This window comes from Gekko japonicus, unplaced genomic scaffold (assembly GCF_001447785.1).
Source record: "Gekko japonicus isolate JY-2015 unplaced genomic scaffold, Gekko_japonicus_V1.1 scaffold3298, whole genome shotgun sequence".
Classification (NCBI taxonomy): domain Eukaryota; kingdom Metazoa; phylum Chordata; class Lepidosauria; order Squamata; family Gekkonidae; genus Gekko; species Gekko japonicus.
In genome coordinates this window covers 96,781-111,999 of record NW_015161507.1, presented here as the reverse complement: position 1 = coordinate 111,999, position 15,219 = coordinate 96,781, and the positions used below count along the sequence as shown (strand labels likewise).

The window sequence follows — 15,219 nt, the reverse complement described above, 5'->3', positions numbered from 1 at the left end:
CGAGCAGTGGCTCTCCAGGGTCTCAGGCAGGGGTCTTTCGTACCACCTTCTGCTTGGTCCTTCAACTGGAGATGCCGATTGAACCTCAGGCCTTCTGCCTGGCAAGCAGATGCTTTACCACGAAGCCACAGCCCCTTATCAAGAGTCAAAATTGTGATGTATCTGACTTTCAGCTTTGGCTTTCAGAGACTTACATCCGAGAGATATTGATCGAAACAGAGGCTTCTAGTAGCCTGATATCTCACAGGGACAGACTCAAGAGCACAACCTGACTGGCAGAAGGCTGCAAGTGGGATAGCGTATGCGTAAACACAAATCTTAGTCAGTCTTCCCTGCACAAGGTTGACGATGGGAGATATAGAAGAACAAACCCACTTCTCGAAAGACCCGTTCAGATTGGCAGAGCAGTACAAACACAGACTGGACTCTCCTTTTTAAAATTAAGACCCAGTGCAGGGAAGTAGTGGTTAGACTAGGGAGGCCTGGGTACAAACCCATCCTGAGCCACTGAACTCACTGGGTGACCCTGAGGGCAGTCCCTGGCGCCTCTCGGCCAAGTTTACCTCACGACCACTGTTGGAAGACAAGATGGGGGAGGGGAGTACCACAACTGCCACCCTGAGCAGGGTGGGATTAAAAAAACAAAGGGATTAAAATAGTTTAAAGGTGAGAATATTTGACAACCACCACATTATAAACATTTACAATGGCCACTTAAGCTATTTTGAAGGGACAACAAGGCCTACATATCTGCAGTTGGCCAATGCTTAAAAAAACACCACACATTATTGTTTGTACCAAACTTTTATGTGAGGCTGATCAAAAGCTTCCTGTTCAGAGGACTGACCAGATACATGTCTGCTTAACTTCAAGCAGTGGTGCTACCTCAGACACGTTTAGACCAACATCTAGGCCTTGGCCATCCCCCACGTTGAAGGTTTCTCAATAGAAGAGGTGCTTTTCATGCTCATCCATCACCTCTCAGGGCTGTAAGGGCAACGCATTCTCACCTGCTCCCTTTGCTTCACTTCCTCCTCCTTTTGTTGGTGCCTTGACAGGAAGACTTCTGCCAGGGCCACTGCCTGGTCGTAAGTCTCGGGGTCGCACTTCCTGACCCAGCACTGCATTTCCTGAGGAAGGACGGCCAGGAACTTCTCCAGGATCACCAACTCCAGGATCTGCTTCCTTACGGGCTTCTCTGCAGGCAGCAACTGATAGCAAAAACATGCATGCAAAGGATCAACGTGTCAGACTATGACCCTGGTTCAAAAGCCCTCTCAGCCATTAAGCTCACTGGCTGGCCTTGGCTTAGTCGCTTTCTCTCCCCCTTAACTGTTGAGTTCAATGCTCCCTCTAAGCTGTGGAGTCTTGCGAGCAAAAAGTCTACTTTGTGAGCGACTGGCGTTACAGTTGTGAGCGAGCGATTTGGCTACTGCATATAAATTAGTCTGCTCTAGAGCCATCTTTCCTCAGACAAAAATGTGTGAGCCAGAGGCTAAAAAACTGAGAGCTAGCTCACACTAACTCAGATTAGAGGGAACACTGGTTGGGTCTTCAAACGTTACAGACCCAAGACCCAGCTTTAATCACTAGGGAGCAGCAGTGGACTCGCTGACTGGCAAGCACATGACAGGAAGTTGCAAACCATTGTGTGACAGCAGAATCGTGTGACAGGAAGACGGGCACAGACATATGGCCCCCCACCAGTATCAAGTCCTGGCACGTAGGCCAGGAAAGTCCAAGAGGGTCAGGAACAGGTCCTCCCTGGCCACCAGCGGGTTGTGAGATCCAGGTTCGGGAACTCTTGGAGACTTGGGGATGGAGGCTGGGGAGGACAGGGACCGCAGTGGGGTACAATGCCATAGAGTCCACCCTCCAAAGCATCTGTTTTCTCCAGGGGAACTGATCTCTGCAGTCTGGAAACGAGGTATAACTCCAGGAGATCCCCAGGTCCCACCTGGAGGCTGGCATCCCAATCCTGAGAAGCATACCATAATGAGAAACAAGCAGCATAGGGATGTTCAGAGACCCTTCTCTCCTGTCAGAAACTCTCCCTTGCCTTCTCTCTCTGCACCAGAGCTAACTCCCCGCCAGTCATTTATCACTCCTCACTGTGTGGAGCTCTTCCTAAAACAAAAAAAGGTTTCCTGTGGAGAATGGGACTGCCATAGAATGGTACAGGGCCATGTAGGTTTGCCCCAGACAGGGCATCCCTTCCAAGAATCCCTTCCTCCCCACATGCTCCCTGCCCCCTTCAGACCTGGGGCAAGCACAGGCCTTAATATGTAGAACGCAGGCAGAGCGAACAAGAGATGGTTTATTCAGCAAATACCGTAGCAAGTACAGTCACAAGTCATGTGTGTTTTTAATTGTTAGCTCTTGGTGGCCCTTGTCAGGCCAGAAAGGCAGGATGTAAATTTTGTAAATAATAGACAAACGTGGGGCAGAATTAATACAGTAACTTTACAACTATACAGGGCAAAAAACACACAGAAAAGAATCTGACTGGCAAACAATAAAGTTCCCTAACACGGCTCCTTCACTTAGTTCCTATTTCTGTCTCAGTACCTGACCCTAGTAGGCCGCACTCACCCCACCATGGGGAAGAAGGGATCATCTCCCTCCAAAAGCAGCCCTCACTACTGCTAGACTTCAGGGAGTAAATCCCGTCCTTCTCTGTGCAGGGCCTTTTATGCTCCCTTTTAGAGCTCTCTCCCTCCTAGACAGCTGTTGGTGCCAGTTTCCCCTCCATTTTTACCAGGCCTAATTCTGAGGCTTGGGAAATGTAAACCTGCAGAGAAATTAGCAGCCAGGCCTGAGGAAAGGCTGTCTTGAGGCCTACAGGCTCATATGAAACAGAGGCTTCTTTGAGGCCTACAGGCCACTCATTCCTCAGCCTTAGACTTAGGCTCATGACAGGGGCTTTACACCACAAGGACACGTGCAGGGCATTGAAGGATCACCAGGTGGGAGTGCGGATTTGGGATGGAGGGAGAGCAAGAAGACAAGGAGTGCTTTTGTAGGGAGGAGGGTTTCTGAACCCAGCCATGATGAAAAAGAATCCTCTCCACTTCCAAGAGACCTGTTAATCTGGTACGTTTTTGGCCCTGATTTGGCCTGGTTACAGCCGCCATCTTTGAGCAAAATGGATTTCTGTGTAGTTTGCCATCAGAAATTATGACTTTTGTTGAGGCTGCAATGGTACAGCACCGAGTGACTGTTGTGCATTCCATGAGGAACATCTAACCACAAGCAAGGCTCCCTCTAAGCTGTGGAGTCTAGTGAGCAAAAATTCTACTTTGTGAGCTACCAGCATTAAAGTTGTGAGCGAGCAATTTGGCTCCTGCATAACACCTAGCTTGCTCTGGAGCCCTCCTTCCTGAGCAAAGGCAAAAACGTGTGAACCGGAGGCTAAAAAACTGTGAGCCAACTCACACCAACTCAGCTTAGAGGGAACACTGACCACAAGTAGCTGTAAAACACTGGGAAAGCACCTCTTAGTATTCAGAGAGCTTTTGTTAATGGGGGCAACTTGCCCACACTCGTCGGAGCTTGTTCAAATGGATTTTTACAACAGAAGCCCCCCTCCCACGAGAAGACCTCAATGATGTTTGACCCTACATGATATTACGGGGTGAAAGGCAGCATGGGTTGCTGGATATTTGATCCCATTTTGTGTGACTGTGCCAATGGCTTTGGGCAAATTTGTGGATTTCAGATGAAGGAGCCCAGAAACTAGTGTGTCATCTGGGATATTAACTTTTCCAACTAAGCTACGTTAAGCAGCTGCTGAGATGCCATGACTGGATTTCACACATAAGGGGGGAAAGACACCCCCCAAAACTGTCAGCATCCACAGCCATGATTCTCAGGAGTACTTTTCTTTGAACCCTAGCCTGAAACATGAAAAGCCCAGCATGCACTGCTGATTGCTAACTGAGTCTGAAGACTTATGAGAACACCTGCAGCTCTGACAAACAAGAAGGCCAGTCTCACAACCAATAAGAAGAGTTCAATCTGGCATATTGTTTTGGGATATTGGAAAGATGTTATGAGAAAGGAACATCTGGTCCCTTAGGTGCCAAAATAAACAATAAATGAGGGGAAATTACGTGTTCACACCTATTTCTCCATCCTACAGGTGTGGGAACCACCCTGGATCAAACATCAGGTATAAAGACCTCAGGTGAGGGTGGGATTTTAGCTTCTTGGGATCCATTTGCTTGTGGACCCAATCCTGTTACCTACCTATTTCTGGGACTTGGAATCCTTGGGGTCCATTCATTTCTTAGTTTGAACAGTTTTTTCTAAATTTTTTGAGTTCTTTATTCCGATAGTTTTTGTTCTTCCCATAGGGACAGAGCATGTTGTTTTACAAGTTTTCCTTTCTAAGGTCAAGGAACTCCAGGCCTTGACAGGCCTGTGTTGTAGTTCCAGGCCACAGACTGCTTTGCTGTGCCCTCTCATCCTCCTAATTCCCAGGAGTCTGAGGGCTGAGAGGCTCACAAGCCTGTGAGAGTCTTGCCTCTGCATCCTTCCTGGTTCTTTGGATAGGTAGCTATTAAATTGTATCGCTTGCTTGCTAAGAACTCACTAAAACGAGAGGGGCAAAAGAGTGGTAGGGTGGCAATTCATTGTTTAACATTTAGATTGGCTAGTATGCATTAAGTTTGTTCTCATTTTTGCAACCTTTTGTTTCAAAAATATTTACAAGGTTTGTGGTCCATGTCTCCACTACCTAGTGTGTCCTCTACTGGTGTAGAACTGGTTTAGAATTATACTTTATTTATTCATGTTTCAACACTGCCTGTGTACCGGCTTATTTTATGTCTTGTAACTATCTGTATTGTACTGAACATTTTCTATCCGTACCTTTTCATGTATTCCTGTATCATGCATCTCTGTGATGTTGCCATTTGCTTTTGTAGTGTATTATGCAGTAATGCCTTTCAATAAACCATTTAATTCATATCAATAACACTTTGAAGTCTGCGTTTTCCTACTGACAGTTGTGTACCCACTGGAGGGAGAACCCTAAGACAAAAGGAAACTTCTTGCTTAAGGGGACTGAATTAACAAGACCTTGTCACACAGTCCTGCTGCATGCATGCAAAGAGAAGTGGCACATTTGCTCTCAATCAGAAGATCCTTCCAAGAAGCTGCCACACACACACACAAAATCTAGGGATCACAACCCAGCAGGACTGGTTCATTGACCTATCGGCTTAACCTACCTCCCAGGGTAGCTGTGAAGATAAAAAGAGGGGGTGGAGTGAAAGTCCCCTGAGCTCCTTTGAGGAACTGCAGGATACGAATGTGACATCTAAATATCTAAATAGACAGAAGCAGTTGCAAACCTCTTGGGGCCCCTTGGCATCCGGGTAGCCGATCTGCTGGAACAACTGGCTCTGTACGTCTGAGGTGCCCACAGCCTCTTCCAGGGTCTGCCGAATTCTTCCCCAGAATTGCTCACTCCTCCCGTTTCCTGCTTCTGTCCTTGCTTCCATGTCCACACTCCGTTCACGGCCAGCCTCCACTCTTCTGGACGGCAAGACAGATTCAAAGAATGAAAGCAAGCTTCATCGCATCACAATCACCTCTGTTTTCAGCCTGTTTTTTTATCAAATACCTTTGCCCTCGTGAAATTCTCTATTTCTTTTTATCCCCCCTTGAACAAAACACTACTCAATAGGTCACAAAGCAAAGCGACTATGAGACCCAATGTCCCATTTGAATCTCAGCTCTGTGATGAACTCAACGGATGGGCTTCTTTCTAAAGACAGATCTCTCCTCCATCTTTAATAGGGAGACAATGTTGTGGACCCCTAACTATAAATTGTACAGAACACAGAGTGTTCCTGTGTTCCTCTCTGTTCCTGCAGAACCTTCTGATTCCCCGAAAGATCATTCCCAGGGTCGCAGGACCCACATGGAGGGAAAGGCTGGGTGAGGGTGCTGGAGCATGGAAGAATATGGGTGAAATCACTCCTGCTTCCTCTTACACAGGGCCATCCCTCCTCATTCCAGCCCACCAACCCGCATGGTTATTCCTCTGCTGAAATCCTGCTATCCCAGAATAATCTTTCTGGCAACCAAAACAGCCTAGAAAACTGAGGGGAAACTCCTTGTGCTTGCCATGCACAGATGGGCTATATCCACACCAATAATACTTTACAGAGTTGTTGAAAAGCATGCCCCAAATCGTATACATTAAGCACTGGGGAAGGAAGACAGCTCTGTAAAAAAGGCCAAGAACTGCTGGGTGCTTCCTAGAAATTCCCAGGGCAAGCACTGCCTTACAGTGTAATCCTAAAGAGAGTGACACCCTTCTCAGCCCATTGACTTCTATAGACACAGAGGGATATGACTCTGTTTAGGATTGCAGACTGCAGATTGCAGTTCTAGGACGACAGCACTCTTAATGGCTTGTGATTTCTTTGCAATATCAGCTTTTATTTTGAATATACATAAGGAAAAGATGACAAAAGCAAACAAGTCCTGTAAGCAGATGGCACATAAGATATCTCTGCACAAGATTAACAAAGTTTGAGCCCAGTGGCACCTTTAAGACCAACAAAGTTTTATTCAAGGTATAAGTTTTCATGTGCATGCACGCTTCTTCAGATACAATGAAATGGAAATCACCAGTCCATACATACAGGTAGAGGGTGAGCAGTAAATTAACATACAGCTTAATGAAGATGTTTAACAGATTAAGGGATGCATGGGAATCACAAGCTTAGTTTACATGGTTACCATTTGTCTGGGTTTAATTCCGGGGGAAACAGAGTGAAGGAAATAAATATGTCAAGACTGGAGACTGATGCGCAGATGTAACCTTAATTGTGGAAGGCTGAAAGTAATTAACTGAGACTCAAACTTTGTTCTGCAGCTTCAGACCCATCTCTTATGTTCTTATGACACCCTTTCTCAGCCCATTGACTTCTATAGACACAGAGGGATATGACTCTGTTTAGGATTGCAGACTGCAGATTGCAGTTCTAGGACGACAGCACTCTTAATGGCTTATGATTTCTTTGCAATATCAGCTTTTATTTTGAATATCATAAGGAAAAGATGACAAAAGCAAACGAGTCCTGTAAGCAGATGGCACATAACATATCTCTGCAAAAGCTTAACTAAGTTTGAGCCCAGTGTTCTCCTGGATGCCCGCTTCCGGGTCGGCCAAAAAAGAAAAAAGAAAAAAAAAGTTTGAGCCCAGTGGCACCTTTAAGAATAACAAAGTTTTATTCAAGGTATAAGTTTTCATGTGCATGCACGCTTCTTCAGATACAAATTCAGATTCAAATAAATAAATACAATGAAATGGAAATTACCATACATACAGGTAGAGGGTGAGCAGTAAATTAACATACAGCTTAATGAAGATGTTTAACAGATTAAGGGATGCATGGGAATCACAAGCTTAGTTTACATGGTTACCATTTGTCTGGGTTTAATTCCGGGGGAAACAGAGTGAAGGAAATAAGTATGTCAAGACTGGAGACTGATGCGCAGATGTAACCTTAATTGTGGAAGGCTGAAAGTAATTAACTGAGACTCAAACTTTGTTCTGCAGCTTCAGACCAACCAGGCTGCCCACCTGATTTCCACAAGATTTCCACAGAGCCTGTACCAGGGACGTGAGTGACTGACAGTAATTCTCCGAGGCCCCAGGGAGAGCAAGGTCTTTACTTGCCAGATCAGGACCGAAACTGAGAATCTTCCACTCTTACCGGCTGCGGCTCTTCAGAGTGATTAGATGAGGTACATCTAATGAACTGAATCCCGAAATCTTGGACTGGATTAATCGATGCTTGTCTTTAAGGGGCCATTGGACTCCCGTTTTACTGTGGAGCTACAGGCAAACAGGGCTACTCCTCTGGAGACAGAGAAAGAGCCTTTAAGCGAAGATGACACGCACAGGGTCTTTGCATGGAAAGCGAGGGGCTCCACCACTGGACCGCAGCTACACAGGCAATCCACCATCACTCCCTCCATCCTTTAACTCACTCCATCACCATCTGGATCCAGCTCAGAGCCCACCTCGCACCACTGAAGTCTGAGGTGGAAAAGACCGCAGCTGGACACCCTTTCCAACACGCCCAGCCTGAAAAATTATACTTCCGTGGATATTTGCATGCCTTCCAAATTGCTGTGATTGTGACCTGCTCCAATGGGTTTTGGCCGAAAAGCGAGGGGTGGGTGGGGGGATAGCAGAAAGGCAATCAAAAACCTCACCCGCTCTAAGCATCAGCCTCCAGCGCCTTCTCCCACTTGCGATTCAAACTCTTAGGCTGCAGCAAAGCACGCCCGTCCCTTGCATGCTTGCTTGTGTTGACGTTTACCTAGCCGGCGGCGCCCTGAAAATGCAAAGCGAAAAAAAGGAGCGGGGAGGAGGGGGCTTCGCTATAGAGATGCCCATAGTGAGAGCGTCGCATTGATAGAGAAGACTGGCACCATAGAGCTGCGAGGCGGGTCAAAACATCGCAAACTACTTCCTCCACGCCGTGTCTCAAGAATCATAGAGAATAGAAAGACCAGAGTGATGACCCTCCCTACGGGTCCTTCCGATCTAGTATGAGGGAAGCAGGCTATCATAGATGTGAGAGGAGCTAGAGCGGCTCCACGCTAAGGCTACAGAAGCGCTGAAGAGTACAAAGAGGGGCGATTCCTTTGTCTGGCCCTGGCTACTTCCTGGATACTTTTGGCGCCATCTTTGTTTTCCCCCGCTGAGAGGCTCAGCTGTCGTTTGACGTGAATAATACGGCTGGGAACCCTGTTTCGATATCAAAATACGTTGCCCTGCCGATACAAAAGAACTGTCCAGAGTTGTTTTCAATCTAGATTGCAACCCTGCAATCTGGTGGTGTTAATTCCACTTTCCTTTTAGGGATGCCAGCCTCCAGGTGGGACCTGGGGATCCCCTGGAATTACAGCTCATCTGCAGACTACAATAACAAGTTCCCCTGAAGAAAATGGATGCTTTGGAGAGGGGGCTATATGGCATTGCACCGCATTGAGGTCCCTGTCCTCTCCAGGCTCCATCTCCAAATCTCCAGGAGTTTCCCAACCTGGATCTGGCAGCCCTTCCCGTCCCAACCTGGTGGCCAGGGGGAGATCTGGCAAGAGCTCTCCTGGATCAGACCAAAGGACCATCCAGCATATGGTTTCCCAAAATACCAGCCAGGTACCTTTGGGAAACCCCACCCCTAGTAAAATATAATGGTCAAAACCTCCCCTTATTGTGTCCCCCACAAGCAGGGGTCATTTCCTGCAGGAGGGCACAGGAGCGGAGCTCCAGCAATAAAGAGCCCAGGGGGCGGGCACATGCAACAAGCCCCACCCCCTGCTCCCAGCAGCCCTCAGTCAGAGCAAGAAGCAGCCAGGTAAGTTGCAGAGCCCCAGCCCCCAGTCCAAAACAGTCCAGTGGTATCTTTAAGACCAAGTTTTATTCAGGTATGAGCTCTCCCTCCTCTGCGAGGACAGATTTGCACATTCTCCCCCCCCCCAGTAGCTAGCGATCCAAAACAGTCCAGTGGAGCCTGAGCGGTGGGTGTTGCCTTCTGACACACTTCCGGTGATTCTAGTAACAAATATACACTGCAAAAACCTTATAGCAAACTAATGTGTTCTATTTATGGTCATCATTTAGTAAAGGGCATAGTGTATAATTATTTCATCCTAATCAGGTTAAATATTCATTACATTCAATAAGCAATAACATTCAATACATACAGATTGCTAACTACCAGACAATTTTGCATCAGTGTTTTAAAAGTCAAGCTCCACTTCCGATGATGTCAGGGGGTGTGGCATATGCAAATAATCATGCTAATGAGCTCCTGCACCTCTTTTTCTACAAAATGACCCCTGCCCACAAGCAACGGGTGATTCAGAGGTGATTACATCATGGCTAACAGTTAATTCTCCTGCCAACCTAGCAGTTCGAAAGCAAGAAATTGCAAGTAGATAAATGGGTACCGCTTCGGAACAGCGTTCCATGCACCTCGGTGTCTACTCATGCCGGCCACATGACCACGGAAACTTCTTCGGACAGCGCTGGCTCTTCGGCTTGGAAACGGAGAGGAGTACCACAACCCTAGAGTCAGATTCGACTAGCTTTCGAGCAAGAGAAACCGTTACCTAACAGTTAATTTTGTGGATAGATCCAGGTGGGCAGCTGTGCTGGTCTGAAGCAGTAGAACAAATTTAAGGGTCCAGTGGCACCTTTAAGACCAACAGAGTTTTATTCAAGGTATGAGCTTTTGTGTACATGCACATTTTTTCAAATACATTGGAATGGTAGGTAAGGTTCAAACTTATAGATGGGCTGAACAGCAAATTAACATGTAATATGTTGAAGATGCGCAAAGGCAAAACCCTAGCTTGCCTTTACACATCTTTTTCATGTTACATGTTCATTTGCTGTTCGGCCCATCTATAAGTTTGCACCTTACCTACCATTCCAGTGTATTTCAGTTAATTATGTGCTGTGTGAAGATCTTTCTTTTGTCTGCACATCAGCCCAATTGAATGAACATCAGTTGTGATCAGGACAAGGAAAGTGTACCTTGCTCCATACCATACTTACTTTTACAAACTTTTGATCATCTTCCTTCACACCACCATGACCAGCTAGTCCTTTTTCTACTAAAAAGTTCCAAATGCTTTATCATTGAGGAGGTTTTCCAACCCTTTCATCATTTTGATGGTCCTTTTCTGCATTTTTCTCAGCTGCACAAGAATGAGGGAGAACTAAACCAGAATTGAACACCTAGATTGGCGGGGGGGGAGTATGAGCTCTCAAGAGTCAAAATTCCTTTAGTCGGTATTGAACAATATATCAGTTGTTTTTTTTAAAATGTAATACTGAGCAAGCACACTTGGAATTACACTGACAGTCCTTCTGACAGAGATTTTTACAGCACAGTCCTAAACAGAGTAATGCTCTTCTAAATCCACAATGGGATTAGATGGGAACAACTCTACCTAGAATTGCATTTTTAAAAGTTATAATGTAATTTTTACCTTGCTTGCTCCTTTAAAAAAAATACGTTGATTTTTGTTTCAGAGAGCACTTAAAAAAAATTACGAATCCGTTTTTTAAAACCTCTTTTTATTGAACCCCCACCCAAGTTTTACAATAGCTTTAACTCGCCTTTAAACAAAATACACAGAAACGACAAAGAAGAAAATAAATAAAAAGCACAGATGTCTTATACACTAATAATGGGAGATGAAAAGAGGACTATAGACAAGAGGCACCTAATGTATTGTTTCCCTTTCTGACTTGCCTCAGAAACCTAAAACCGTACCTCTGCATTTACCGAATACCTCCTGTGCTAACGTCCTTTGTTGAAGAAGTATTAATTTTCTAAGTGTGAATAAAATTGTTGGGATTTTACTTCAATCAATATTCATTATACACTAGCTTTTAGACATGGTTGTTGTTGTTTTTAATACGTTCCATGAAGAGCATTTCCAGTTTGGAAGGTAACAGGCTAGAACAGGGGTCCCCGACGTGGTGCCCCCTGACACCTTTCTTGGCATCTGCCAAATACTTTTTGAAAGTCAGTGGGTCCAGGTGGGGCTACTGACCACTGGAGATTTGACTGGATGTGCAGGTTTTTACAAATGACGATTTGACAGCAACTGTCACCTCAGCACAAGGATCTTCAAGACGTGACTGCAGGATGTAAGCTGCGGCAGCCATTTTGTGGCTGCACCCACCATGCTGTCAGAATTCCGAAGGTGCCCTCAGGCTCAAAACGTGAGGGACCCCTGGGCTAGAATCATGAGAATCCTACTCGATCAGACCGAACAGTCACCTAGGCCTGCATCCTGCTTCCAACAGCAGCTCACTGGATGATTCTAGAAAATTCACAGACAGGGCGTTAAGGCAAACGTCCTCCTCTTCGGTTCAGTGACAGAATTTCAAAACCATGCCACCTCAGAATATGGACATTCCTTTCAGCTTTCACAGCTAGGAGTTGCCAGCAAACTAAAGGGGGGAAAAACGCCTGTCCCTTTTAACAGAGGCTGAATGGGAGGTTATTTATTGGGTGACATGGCATACCATGAAAAGCTAAAACTGGGGAAAATTTTCTCCTGGGGAACTGATCTCTGTAGTCTGGGGATTGTCTGTAATTCTGAAAGATCCCCAGACCCCACATGGAGCTTACAACGCTACCATACGTTGTTGTTCAGTCACACAATCGAGTCCGACTCTTCGCGACCCGATGAACCATGTCACGCCAGGCCCTCCTGTCTTCCGCCGTCCTCTGGAGTTTGCTCAACCAGACATTAGGCCTCTGTTAAACGGGCAGGATATTTTTTCCCCGTCCAGGTTCTTGGTGACCCTACTCACAGCCAATAGCCACTGATAGCGCCACCCACCACGAAATCCCCTTTTAAAGGCATCTAAGCTACCAGTCGTCATCATCTCATCTTGCAGCCAAACATTCCAGGTGCTCAGAACAAGTCTTGCGAAAAAGTATTTTATTCTTTCCCCCTATCCGAAATCTAGTGCCGGTCACCCCGAGTTCTAATGACCTAGAGAAAAAAAGTCCACTCTATTGACTTGCTTTTCAACATTTCATAAACTGCTTCTCATCGCCCACCTCCACCCCCCCCACCTCTCCTTTTCCTAACTAAAGAGTCCACCCCACAAACTTGCCAGGAGTGGTGCGACATCAGTTTTCAAGCTCTTAATAAAGATTTCTGCACCTTTAAAGGTTCAGTGTTTCCTTTTTTTTTTTTTGCTTTGTTTTGCATTGTTACCTTTCTAAGAAATTTTTGAAAGATAAAAATAACTCTTAAAAAAATGTTAAATGCTTTTCGGTTTCTAGCGAATCCCTTCGCCTTGGAGCAGGTCAAAAGTGGTTGGTATCAGTGCTGAGGGGCCGTGGCTCCGTGGTGGCCGACATGCAAGTCATGCGGAAGTCTGAGGTTCCATCCCCAGCGTTTTGTGCTGAAGGGTCTTTCAGGCACTGGGACTCATTGCCCAAGTGCTTGGACTCAGTGGTTTCGCTCCATTGTGCTGAAGGGTCTTTCAGGCACTGGGAAAGACTCATTGCCCAAGTGCTTGGATTCAGTGGTTTTGCTCTGAATAAGGCAGCTCTCTGCTCAACGCCACAGCCTCTTTTCTCATCGTGGTGTTCTCACTGATTCGCTACTGCATGGATCTTCTCATGTCTACGGAGATCACTCCGGTTCAGGAACCTTTGCTCGCACGCCGTGCATTTATACGGTCTCTCGCCAGTATGAATTCTCCGGTGTATCAGAAGGTAGCCTTTCTGGATGAAGCTCTTCCCGCAATCCGTGCACGTGTTTGGTTTCTCCCCCGTGTGGATCCGTTCGTGCGTCAAGAGGGACGAGCGACGGGTGAAGCATTTCCCACACTGGGCGCATCGGTAAGGGGTCTCTCCCGTGTGGGTCCTCCTGTGTATCACCAGCTGCAACCTCCGGCTAAAGCTCTGCCCACAGTCAGTACAGCTGTACGGCTTTTCGCCCGTGTGGATTCTCTCGTGGTTGATGAGGTTACACCGGATGCTGAAGCAACGCCCGCACTCGGCGCATTCATATGGCTTCTCTCCCGTGTGCATCCGCTTGTGCCGGACGAGGGTCGACTTCCGGTTGAAGCTCTTGCCGCAGTCTAAGCAGGCGTAGGGTTTCTCCCCAGTGTGGGTTCTCTCATGGACGACGAGGTTTGCTTTGCAGTTGGAGGTCTTCCCACAGTAGAGGCATTGGTAAGGTTTGACGGTCATTTGCACGGTCTGACTCTGCAGGAGGTCGAAGCCCTCATCTTCAATCTGTTCCTTCTTGATCTTGCACTTGAGGATTTCATCTTGGAAGATGCCTTCTCGTAAGCCCAAATCACCTTCCTCACAGAGAAATCCGGAAGGCTTCTCGGGATCGTTTTCCCAGTGACTTCCGGGACCTGGGGGGCTTCCTGGCATCTCGGTCTCCTGGAAGAATTCCCCTTTGGCCCCGTCCAGTGATATTTCACATACAGTCATTTCCTCGGGCTTCCCCAGCTGAAAGGTCTCCACATCGCTCTCCTGTGCTTCATCAGCTCCGTCTGAGGAAAGAAAAAAAAGGAAAGTATTGTGATGTTAATTTTAGGCCCTTATAGGAGAGAGAAGATGCCCCCAACCAGAAAAAAAAGCAAGGAAGGAACCGGTACAAATATAAGGATATAAGAAAAGTCCTGCTGGATCAGACCAATAGTCCATCCAGTCCAGCATCCTGTCTCACACAGTGGCCAACCAGCTCCTCTGGAGGGCCAACAACAGGGCAGAGAGTCCAAGGCCTTCCCCTCATAAGGACATAAGAAAAGCCCTGCTGGATCAGACCAATAATCCATCCAGTGCAGCATCTCGTCTCACATACTGGCCAACCATAGAGGCCGAGGACTTCCCCTGATGTGGCCTCCTGGCTCTGGGATTCAGAGGATTAGTGCCTCTGAATATGGAGGTCCCCCTCGGTCACCATGGCTAGTAGCCATTGATGGACTTACCCTCCATGAACCTATAAAATCCCCTTTAAAAAGAAAATACGAACATAAACAGAGCCCTGCTGGATCGAAGAGAAGAGAAAAGAAGGAAAGGCTGAAGGACTCTGAATTGTGCCTTTGAGAACTTTGGTTCTTGGGGATGACTGGGAGTACCGTTACTAGACAGTTAAATGTTAACTTTAAGGGTAAAAGGTGTTAAATGTTTGATTCAGTTTATAAAAGGATCAATGATGAGAAGACTTGATGTATCTAAGCTAGTTGGAGGATCTTCTTTCTTGGGTTTTTAGGTAGTAGTGGGTACTTTACTTTATCCCGTATATGTAGTATTCCCCTCCCCTTTTTTCTGTTATAGTTTTTTGTAGTTATTAAAAAACAATAAAAAATCCCCTCCGGGGGCTTAAAAAAAGAAAAAAAAGAAAAAGAAAAACCCTGCTGGATCAGACCAATAATCCATCCAGTGCAGCATCTCGTCTCACATACTGGCCAACCATAGAGGCCGAGGACTTCCCCTGATGTGGCCTCCTGGCTCTGGGATTCAGAGGATTAGTGCCTCTGAATAAGGAGGTTCCCCTCAGTCACCATGGCTAGTAGCCATTGATGGACTTACCCTCCATGAACCTATAAAATCCCCTTTAAAAAGAAAATACGAACATAAACAGAGCCCTGCTGGATCAGGCCAATATTCCATCTAGTCCAGCATC

The 15,219-nt window shown here is 46.4% G+C and overlaps 2 protein-coding genes across 2 annotated transcripts in view; both read right to left on the bottom strand.

Moving 5' to 3' along the window:
- Positions 1–8,018, bottom strand: part of LOC107125768 (neurotrophin receptor-interacting factor 1-like) — an 11,648-nt gene extending 3,630 nt beyond the window's left edge. Inside the window, exons 1-3 of the mRNA XM_015429218.1 lie at positions 8,014–8,018; positions 5,358–5,541; positions 1,011–1,211 (exon numbers count right to left, since the gene is read on the bottom strand). Of these exons, the coding sequence (XP_015284704.1) occupies positions 1,011–1,211; positions 5,358–5,541; positions 8,014–8,018 (390 nt within the window). The remainder of the gene's footprint in view (positions 1–1,010; positions 1,212–5,357; positions 5,542–8,013) is intronic.
- Positions 8,019–13,049: 5,031 nt separating this feature from the next.
- Positions 13,050–15,219, bottom strand: part of LOC107125767 (zinc finger and SCAN domain-containing protein 31-like) — a 9,910-nt gene continuing 7,740 nt past the window's right edge. The window contains exon 4 of the mRNA XM_015429217.1: positions 13,050–14,083. Within this exon, the coding sequence (XP_015284703.1) occupies positions 13,164–14,083 (920 nt within the window). The 3' untranslated portion in view covers positions 13,050–13,163. The remainder of the gene's footprint in view (positions 14,084–15,219) is intronic.